At 41.3% G+C, this 10,015-nt stretch overlaps 1 protein-coding gene across 9 annotated transcripts in view; it reads right to left on the bottom strand.

The window, feature by feature from the left end:
* The window catches only part of Epb41l2 (erythrocyte membrane protein band 4.1 like 2), a 154,731-nt gene that overhangs the window by 4,474 nt on the left and 140,242 nt on the right, over nt 1-10,015 (bottom strand). For all 9 annotated transcript variants that reach the window (XM_029482274.1, XM_021174888.2, XM_029482275.1 and 6 more), the window contains one exon: nt 5,491-5,599. In XM_029482274.1, coding sequence (XP_029338134.1) covers nt 5,492-5,599 — 108 coding nt within the window. In that variant the 3' untranslated portion in view covers nt 5,491. The remainder of the gene's footprint in view (nt 1-5,490; nt 5,600-10,015) is intronic.

Genomic DNA, 10,015 nt, shown 5'->3' with positions numbered 1-10,015 from the left:
GGGAGGGGGAGGGGGAGGGGGAGAAAGAAAAACCTCAATTAAAAAACAAGGTACCCTGTGTGGTCACCAGGAGCAGAGGACCTGCCATACATAACCCTTCTCTGCCTCAGGAGTGGCTGCTGGGCAGTCAGCCCCAGCCCACCCACCCTTGTTTCACCTGGTCTCTGAGTCTCAGATTTTCTAAGGACCAAAACCAACAAAATACAAAGAATGGAACAGAAACAAACAAACAAAATCATTTAAAAAAAAAAAACTTAAAAAAAACTATAAAAAGTTAAGAACTTGCACAGATTTACTATTTACTTTATCAACTTACGGATTTATTATATAAATATATATCCATCTAGCTGCATATCTCTGCCACCTCTCTCACTCTCATAATGAAGACATAGCTGATTCGATGCCCTCCCCAGCCCCTCCTGATTTTCCCCTTGTGGCGGTGGGCAGAGGTCTCTGGGGACCTTCTGAGGTGGAGGGTGGCTGCTGGCCTGCCTGCCTGGTCGTTAATGCGTTTCTCTCCACCCGCCCCCTTGAATTTATTCTGGTTGATTTTTATTTTCTTGGTTTCTGGATAAACCACCCTCTGGGGATAGGAGAATAAAACATGTACTATTTAAAATAAAAAATAGGGTACCACATATTCTGTATCTATTATTTATACAATGTAGTACTACTCAGCTATTAAAAACAATGAATTTATGAAATTCTTAGGCAAATGGATGGATCTGGAGGATATTATGCTGATTGAGGTAACCCAATCACAAAAGAACACACATGTTATGCCCTCACTGATAACTGGATATTAGCCCAGTTGCTCAGAATACCCATGATACAATTCACAGACCACATGAAGCTCAAGAAGAAGGAAGAGCAAAGTGTGGATACTTCTATCCATCTTAGAAGGGGGTAACAAAACACCCATGGAAGGAGTTACAGAGACAAAGTGTGGAATAGAGACTGAAGAAATGACCCTCTAGAGACTGACTCACCGGGGGATCCATCCCATTTACCATACCCAGACACTGTTGTGGATGCTAACAAGTGTTTGCTGATGGGAGTCTGACATAGCTCTCTCCTGAGAGGCTCTGCCAGTGCCTGACAAATACAGAGGTGGATGCTCACAGCCATCCATTGGACTGAGCACAGGATCCCCAATGAAGGAGCTAGAGAAAGTACTCAAAGAGCTGAAGGGGTTTGCAGCCCCATAGGTGGAATAACAATATGAACTAACCAGTACCCCCAGAGTTCCCAGGGACTAAACCACCAACCATAAAGCACACATGGTGAAACTCATGGCTCCAGCTGCATATGCAGCAGGGGATGGCCTAGTTGGACATCAATGGGAGAAGAGGTCCTCTGTTCTATGAAGACTCTATGCCCCTGAGTAGGTGAATGCCAGGGCCAGGAAGCAGAAGTGGGTGGGTTGGTGAGCAGGGGAAGTAGGGGAGATGAGGGAGGGTATTATTTTTCAGAGGTGAAACCAGGAAAGCAGATAACATTTGAAATGTAAATAAAGAAAATATCCAATAAAAATAAAAGAAAAAAAAAGAAAGTAGAATGTCATTTATATAGGAATGTACTTGTGACATGTATATTGGGCAATGAAGATGCATTGGTTATTACCATGTACAGACTGGTAGATGCTATTACTGATCATTAAAATGAAACCTCAAAGTATATTTAAAGTTAATAAATGTTTTCCGCTTGAAATTAGTAGGAATACATCATCAAATGATAAAAAAAAAATAGGGTACCGATCTAAAAGAGAATTCTCAAAAGAGGAAATTCAAATGGCTGAGAAGTGTTTAAATGTCCAACATCCTTAATCTTCAGGGATATGCAAATCAAAACTACTTTGAGAATTCATTTTATACCAATCAAAATGGTCAAGAACAGATTAACACATGACAGCGCATGCTGGTGAGGATGTGTTTAAAAGGGAACTCATCTGCTGTTGCTGGGAGTGCAAGTCTGCAGAGCAACTATGGACATCAGTGGAGGGTCCTCAGGAAGACAGGAAAAGCTCTATCTCAAGATCCAGCTGAAGGATTCTTTATCTTTCTACAGAAATACTTGCTCATTCATGTTCATGGATGTTCTACTAATAATAGCCAAATTGTTAACAGCCTAGATGTCCACTAACAGATGATGAATAAAGAGAATGTGGTACATTTACAGAATGTAATATTACTCAGCTATTATAGAGAAAGGTGGGATGAAGTCATGACCTTTGCAGGTAAATGGATACACCTAGGCAAAATAAATCACGCTGAGCAAGGTAACCCAGATCAAAGACAAACATGGTTCATATGCATGTATCTGTGGATATTCGATGTTAAGTCTTGTTAAGTAGGCTAGAGTTTATATAAGTTCAATACAGAGTAAGGGACAGTGGTGGAAACAGAGAAGCAAACAATAGTTATGGACGGAATAGGGAGGCAGACTAGAATGGGAGATCAAATGGGGATGGGAAGAAATGGTTATGGGCAAGGAAGGAAATACACAGAGGGACAGTTAAAACTGAAGGCCATATGGAAGCATAATATAGTATAAGTTCCTTAAAATATATACATATGTGAAAAAATCTAAAAACAAAAAAAAATCACCAAATAATGGGAGCCTAAGTAGGCATCCGTGGCCACGGACTGAGGGCTGCAGTGCTAGGAACGGTTACATCTGAGTGGCTAGGAAACGGGAGTGGCTGCTCTCCACAAGCTGACGGAAAAGGCCTACTACTCAAGACAGCATCCACACACCTCACAGAGCATGGAGAAGTCAAGTTGGTCCCTACCTAGAGCCTTCACCTCTCATGCACTACCTACCTTGCATGGTACTGGAAGGTTCTCTGCACACTATCAAAAGAGAGTGTTAAACCCAACCCAACTACAAACCTGATTTATAGAGGTGTCCTGCCTGTAGGATACACAGATGTGGTGGTGGCACAAAAGCTGTGGCAGTGACCAGCCGCTATATGATTAGTTGGTTTTTAAGGTCTGTTCCATGAGATGAAATGCAAGCTTAACATTCATTGCTCATATGGTCAAGAACTTAATACTAGCTAGGAAATGGATGTAGGAGAAAACCCAACACTACTGTTCTGCTAAAGGAACATAGCATAGCAATACAAGACTCCAACACCATTCTGCAATGCTCATAGATTAATGCCTTGTTCAGCCACCATCTGAGTAGCTTCTCTTGAACAAGAAGGCAACTAACACAAAGACCCACAACTACACAGGATACAGAGAGTGAGACCTTGGAACAACACCCAGTCCTAAATAGGATGTCTGCATCAAATCCCTCCACACAGAGCTCAGTGCACTCTGTAGAAGATGGAATGAAAGATTTAAGACCCAGTAGGGAAGACAACCAAAGAAACAAGTCTTCTAGACACCGCAGGACTGACAAATCATGCATGGGGGACGACACAGGTCTAAGCCAGATAGGGTCCCAGTACTGAGAGAAAGGGGACACAAGCCCCACCCCTAACCCAGAAGCTAGCTCCAAATTATAACTGCTTTCAAAGGAAAAGAATGTTTTCTCCAATGAAGTCTTACTGTGTATATAAACCACACTTAAGGTCACATCCTCTTCCCAGTAGTAGATGGACAACACACAAAAAAATTTCAATGATATTTTGCCAGGTTTTATTTTTATTTGATTGATTGTTTTTTAAATGGTTTCCTACTTTTGTTTGTATGGGTTTCTATATATGCAAATGTATGTCTTTGCGTCTGTGTGTTCCTTGTGCTTTTCCTTTTGCTCGTTTTAGTTTGTTTTGTATTATTCTGGTTCATTTGTTTTTATTTTATTTTTTTAATGACTGTTTTCAAATGAGAGAAACAAAGGGTAGAGATTTGAGTGGGTGAGATGAAGAGCCGGGAGAAGCTTGCGGAGGGAAATCATAATCAAAATACATTGTATAAAAAAAAATCTATTTTCAATTAAAAAAAAAAAGACATACATCTAGGTGCTCACAGTCTGCACTGAATTTCCTGGAAAGATAAGCAGCCGCTCAAAGTGGGTCCAGGAACCCAAACACAGTTCCTCTGGAAGTACAGCCACTGACCCATTTTCCCAGCCCCATTTTTCTTCTATGTAAGAAGCTGATGGATAACATTTGGAGCAATAGCAGTTTCCCCACATCATCTTCTGTACTGGCTGATTTCATGTCAACCTGACAGAAGCTGTGCTCATCAGAAAGAAGGGAGCTTTAATGGAAAAGATGTTGCCATAAGATGTGGCTGTAATGCATTTTCAAAATTCGTGATTGATGGGGAAGGGCACAGGTCATTGTGGTGGTGCCATCCCTAGGCTGGTGGTCCTGGGTTCTATAAGGAAGCAGGCTGGCAAGCCAGTAAGCAGCACCGCTATGGCCTCGGCATCAGCTCCTGCCTCCAGGTTGAGTTCCTGTCCCGACCTCCTTTGATGATGAAGAGTGGTGTGGAGTTTAAGCTGAGTCAACCCTCCCCTCCCCAGCTGCTCTCCATCATGCTGTTTCATCACAGCAACACAAACAACCGAGCATTTGCAGGCCCCAGTTTGTCCTCCAACATTGCAGACAAGAAGTCCCAGGGGTGGAACTGAGGCTGTCCATCTGCAAAATGAGTCCCAGGGATGGAACCGAGGTTGTCTAGCTGGAAGCAAGAGCTTTTACTTGCTGGGCCATCTCACTGCCCTCATTAAATTCTCAAAGGTAGTTTAAAGATAGGTAACTATAATGTAAATACTTTGAGATAGGTTTTTCCAAATTGTCTTCTAAGAAATAAAATATATAGTATGTAAACATGGCTTCTTCTCACAATCTCCAAGCAGTGATTAAAACATACATTTTTACCACATGGGTAAAAAATGTTATACTAGATGTATAATTTTTACTGATTTAAGCAAAAGAATAAGGCCAAAGCTTTTTGTTTGTACTTAAGTTTTCAAATGGTTTACCTGTGTGATCATTAGCCTATTTTTCTCCAGCAGTGTTTACATTTTCTTCATAAATTATTAGATTTCCCAGTTTGTTGAGAATATTAGTCCATTTCTGCCGGTTATATTAAACACCACTTATCATTATTTTCCCCTTTGGTCCAGCTAAAATCTTAAACTTTTAGGCAATACTAGCTTTATGCTCTCTCTATAGCTCGCTGTTTGATACATAATGTTTAACATATAGATTTTAAAGACATAGTTCTCATATAACATAAATCTAGCAGAAAGGTGCCAGCACCGCCCCCAGCAGTCACTGTGACTATTCACTACCAAGTGCACTAGCACACGTGATGGGAGAAGGAGCGTAAGTGCCCACTGCTGGCAGCTTCTATAGGAGGCCATTGGCACTAGACAGCCAGCCAGAGGTTCTGATTCCTGCACTTGAGCAGCTGTGCTCGAAGAGAACAACAATGTGGAGAAACTCATCCGGCGAAGACACTGATGGAGAACTGCACAGACAGGGACACAGGCAGCCAGGCAAGGCTGCGGATGGCCAGGCTCACTTACCTTATTCTTCTCCTTCCTCCGCCAACTCTGTTTCTTTGTGCACTACCACCCTTGTGACCGACATATCAGGGTGCTGCTCTCTCGCTTCCCGTATGGCCTGAGCCAGCGCCTATCAGGGTCAGAAGAACAAGCAACTATGAGCTGAGTATTTGGCTCCACACAAAGATGACAGAAAACACGTAACTTCATCAACCAAACACAAGCTCCAGCAATCTGTTCTTGTGCCTTCCTTTATAGTAACAGGGGTGTTTGAATTGGGGTCATGACTCATTGCTGAGAATGCCTGCCGTTCTACACTTCCTGTCCTTCCTGTGCACCTCTGCAAGGGGTGATGCATGGAGGAGAGCACGCTGGCTTTGAAGCCTCTGTTCTCACCTGGTACTGCGTGCATTCACTGTATTATACTGAGTTTTGGCTTGCACTCACATTAGGAGAACATAGTTTTTCTCTGAGCCTTATATAACTTTTACCTGGAAGTGCAGACTAAGGCAATAAAGATTATTTTGAGGTTTGCTGTATGAACGTAAATGATGTCAACCAAAAGTGTAGTGTCTTATATTAACACTCAAGTGTAGACACTATACAGACAGCCGGGAACTCCAAGATGTGGGAGCAGGCCCCCTAGTCTTTGCTATCTAATTTAAAACATTAACAGAAAAACACCTATAAACCTATAGGAGTCAGAAAAAAGAACAGCAATAACAATAGAAGCCATCACTAAGATAAAGAGCGGATGGACCTTGCAGGCCCTTTTTTGCAGCTGAAGACTCAAAGGTTGGCACTGTTTCTCAAACAGGCAGCCACCATCAGCAGCAAGTGAAGAGCATCCAGTGTCTAATGCACGGCTTCATGGTCTCTTTTAATCCCAACAAGGTAGGGATTAAAAATACCTCTGTCTCATCAGAGAGCAAACTATGTAACATGGAAAGACCCTATTTTTGAGAGACATATCTTTCTTAATTATTGCCAATTTTATTTGTAAAGAAGGTTTGGAAGAAAAATAAAGAAAACAAAACCATACAAGAACAAAGTCTTGGAAAGAATTCTAAATGGGAGGAAAAATCCTTTAAGGTACAGGTCTTCTCACTGTTTAAGGAAACCGTGTAGTTGGAAACAGCAAAACGCAGCGCAGTGTTTCTTTTCCCCGGGGGCCTGTCTGTGGAGACAAATGCATTGCCGGATCACAGTACAGCTTCTCTCTGATGCAAGGCTATGGAGCACACCTTGAAGCTTTGCTCATTAAAACAGGTAGAGCTAACAAGCACGGGGGAAGAGTAAGAGCCAGAATCAATACCTGACACCTGAATGTGCATGGGTATTTTGCCTGCATGTTTGCCTGCATACCCATGTATGCTGGTGTCGTTGGAAGCCAGACCGAGTGTATGGTCTCCTAGAACCGAGTTATAAAAGGTGATGATCCACCAGATGGGCACTGAGAAGCAAGATCAGATGCTCTGGAAGAAAAGCCAGCATCCTGTAACCGTTGAGCCACCTCTTCAGCCCTTATCTTAAACTATGGCTGTAACCCTTTCATTTCCTTATCAACTCAAGAAGCTAAATGCAATAACATGTTAAAAGACATTATTATGGCAATAATAAAGATCATGAGAAAATATCACTGTCAAAATCACAGGAAAAAAATGTGAGTCTCAGTAGAGTCAGTTAGTTTTGAACTTCATGGGTTCGGTCTAATCTAGTCTCCTGAGAGCGCACCTTGAACAACAGGCCGCACCACTGCACCAGACTGAAAACTGTTGTATTAGGAAGAAATGTGCTCAGAAGAGAAACAACAGGTTGTTTACTCCCGGAATGGAGCAGGAATCATGTCCAGCACAGAAGGAAGAGCTGCTGAGCTGGACCCTACGAGAGCACGCCTTGAAGACATACCAACGTGAGGAGGCATTTCTCTTTGTGTGTAGCTCATAGAAAGGAATAGCCTAAGATTCCTCTGAACACAAGGAAGGGGACATAGAAAATGTGTGAATGACCACCCAGGGTCACTATGTAATCAGCATCATTGTTTGGCAAGAAAGCCATTTTCATTTAAGCTTACATAGTTCCAAAGATCCCCAACAGCTTTAAGGAGGATGTGAGCCTACCGCAGGCTCCTGGTGGGGAGTATCCAGGTTGGACCTCACTTTAGCAGTGCTGAGGCCTGGGAGAAGCCCCGGTCTCACAGGCAGGTAAGCCTGCTGAGTCATCCTTCTACATTGGAATTGTGTTATTTTCCTATCCATATGCTTCACATTTGTTATATTCACCTTTCACAAACAATGCTACATAAACATGAGTTTTCAAGGCGAACAGGCTATAAAAGGTGAAACACAGAACTGAACCCACCATTGCTTAGCTGGGAAAGTCGTTACAAAGCATGGGAAGGCCTGCACTTTGGGGGAGAGTTAAAGAAACAATGGCTGGGAACATTCACACTCTGCTGCTTAGAATGCTGAAGGAACTTAGCAAACAGCTCTTGAGCAAGAAGCCCAGAGGGAAATAAGAGTCAGGAAAGCACCACCTCCAGTTCAGGGGCGTCCAGATTCCAGAGGACAACAGTGGACCACACCCTCTGACAGTCTGGGAGACTGTGAGTCTCACTTCCAAGACAAGGTTCTTGTCCACGATGAGTGTACTAGCCAGCTCCTAGAAACCCCTCATACTAAGTTCACACTGAGCACCCACAACAACTTTATCTCTAACCCTCAGAAACCAAAACCAAAACAAACCAACAAGCAAACAAATCCCCGTAAATTATGGAACATGTAATTAAAATACTATGCTTACAAACGTCACACACAGAACCTCTCTCAAGCACGCGGTTCTTATATCTAACAGTGGCCTTCTAGGAGACCATGCTGTGTTCAAAGCTGTGTCTATCATTTGTTCCTCTTCTCCAGCAGAAGCAATCCACTAAATACTTCTTTTCCTTTCTTCAAGTTGTGAAACAACAACAACAACACCCCCAAAACCTTGTTCTCTTTTTTAAAAATCATTTAAAAAAAAAAAAAAAGAAAAGCCAGAGAGCTAGAAAGACAAGAAAGGAAGAAAAGAAGGAAGGGAGGGAAGAGGAAGGAGGAAGGAGGAAGAGAAAGAGGAGGAGGAAGGCAGCAAACAGACTCTTCTCATCATTTGGGACTACAGTCTAAAATCAAGCATCAAGCAGTTCATTATTACCTCTTTATAACTGTTATAACAAGCACTGCACTTATATAAACAAACAAACAAATAAATAGAATCAATATACATTTTCTTTTTTCTTTTATTTTTTACTTTATTCAACACAATATATATTTTATACCAATCATAAAAATGATGGACATGTTATTAAATGAACATAAATAGATAAAGTCTTGTTTGTTTATCTGTTTTGTTTTGGTTTTAGTAGAGCTTAAAATCTTGGCTCTTACTGTGGTACAAACCCAAAATAAGAACAATTTTTAGACATTGGAGTTCATTGTAATAAGGCTGTACTTCAATGTCTGTCACATCACCAAAAGATTTTACATCCATAGTAGCTAAGCTAAGAGTTGACAGTTCTGCTGTGTCAAGGAATGAATTGTAGGCATGATTATTTGGATACAGATTTCCTGCTGTGATCAAAGCTATTTGACTTAAGTGATTATCATCATTCTCAGCCCACAGGGAACAGGTTACATTCATTTAGGAAATGTTGTGTGTATTAGGATGGTCTATCCATGAAGTCATTCATCAACTGTTTCAATGAACAATGGTTCTGCTTGGAGGGTGGCACAGGCACCTCATTTCAGAAAAGGAGTAAAAAGGGCCAGTAAATATCTTCAACAAAAAATTATAAAAGAAAACTTCCCCAACGTAAAGAAAGAGATGCCCATGAGCACACAAGAAGCCTACAGAACTCCAAATAGACTAGACCAGAAAAGAAATTCCTCCTGTCACATAATAATCAGAACAACAAATGCACTAAACAAACACAGAATATTAAAAGCAGTAAGGGAAAAAGGTCAAGTGACATATAAAGGCAGACTTTTATCAGAAGTTACGCCAGACTTCTTGCCAGAGACTATGAAAGCCAGAAGATCCTGGGCAGATGTTATACAGACCCTAAGAGAACACAAATGCCAGCCCAAGCTACTATACCCAGCAAAACTCCCAATCACCATAGATGGAGAAAACAAGATATTCCATGACAAAAACAAATTTTCATAATTTCTTTCCACAAATCCAGCCCTACAAAGAATGATAGATGGAAAACACCAATATAATGAGCAAAACTACACCCTAGAAAAAGCAAGAAAGTAATCAACAAATCCACACAAACATAATTCCACCTCTAACAACAAAAAATAACAGGAAGGAACAATCACTTTTCCTTGATATCTCTTAATATGAAAATTAATCTTACTAACATATCCTAAACAATTGAAATTCAAAAATATGAGGAATTAGAAATTTCTTGGCTGTCATCCACTGGTCTAATTTGGTAATGAGAGAAATAAGTCCAATAGTGCACAATCCATATGCACTTTCTGCTTGTTTGTACGTGACAGTG

Source organism: Mus caroli, chromosome 10 (genome assembly GCF_900094665.2).
Source record: "Mus caroli chromosome 10, CAROLI_EIJ_v1.1, whole genome shotgun sequence".
NCBI lineage: Eukaryota > Metazoa > Chordata > Mammalia > Rodentia > Muridae > Mus > Mus caroli.
This window is presented reverse-complemented; position numbering and strand designations above follow the sequence as displayed.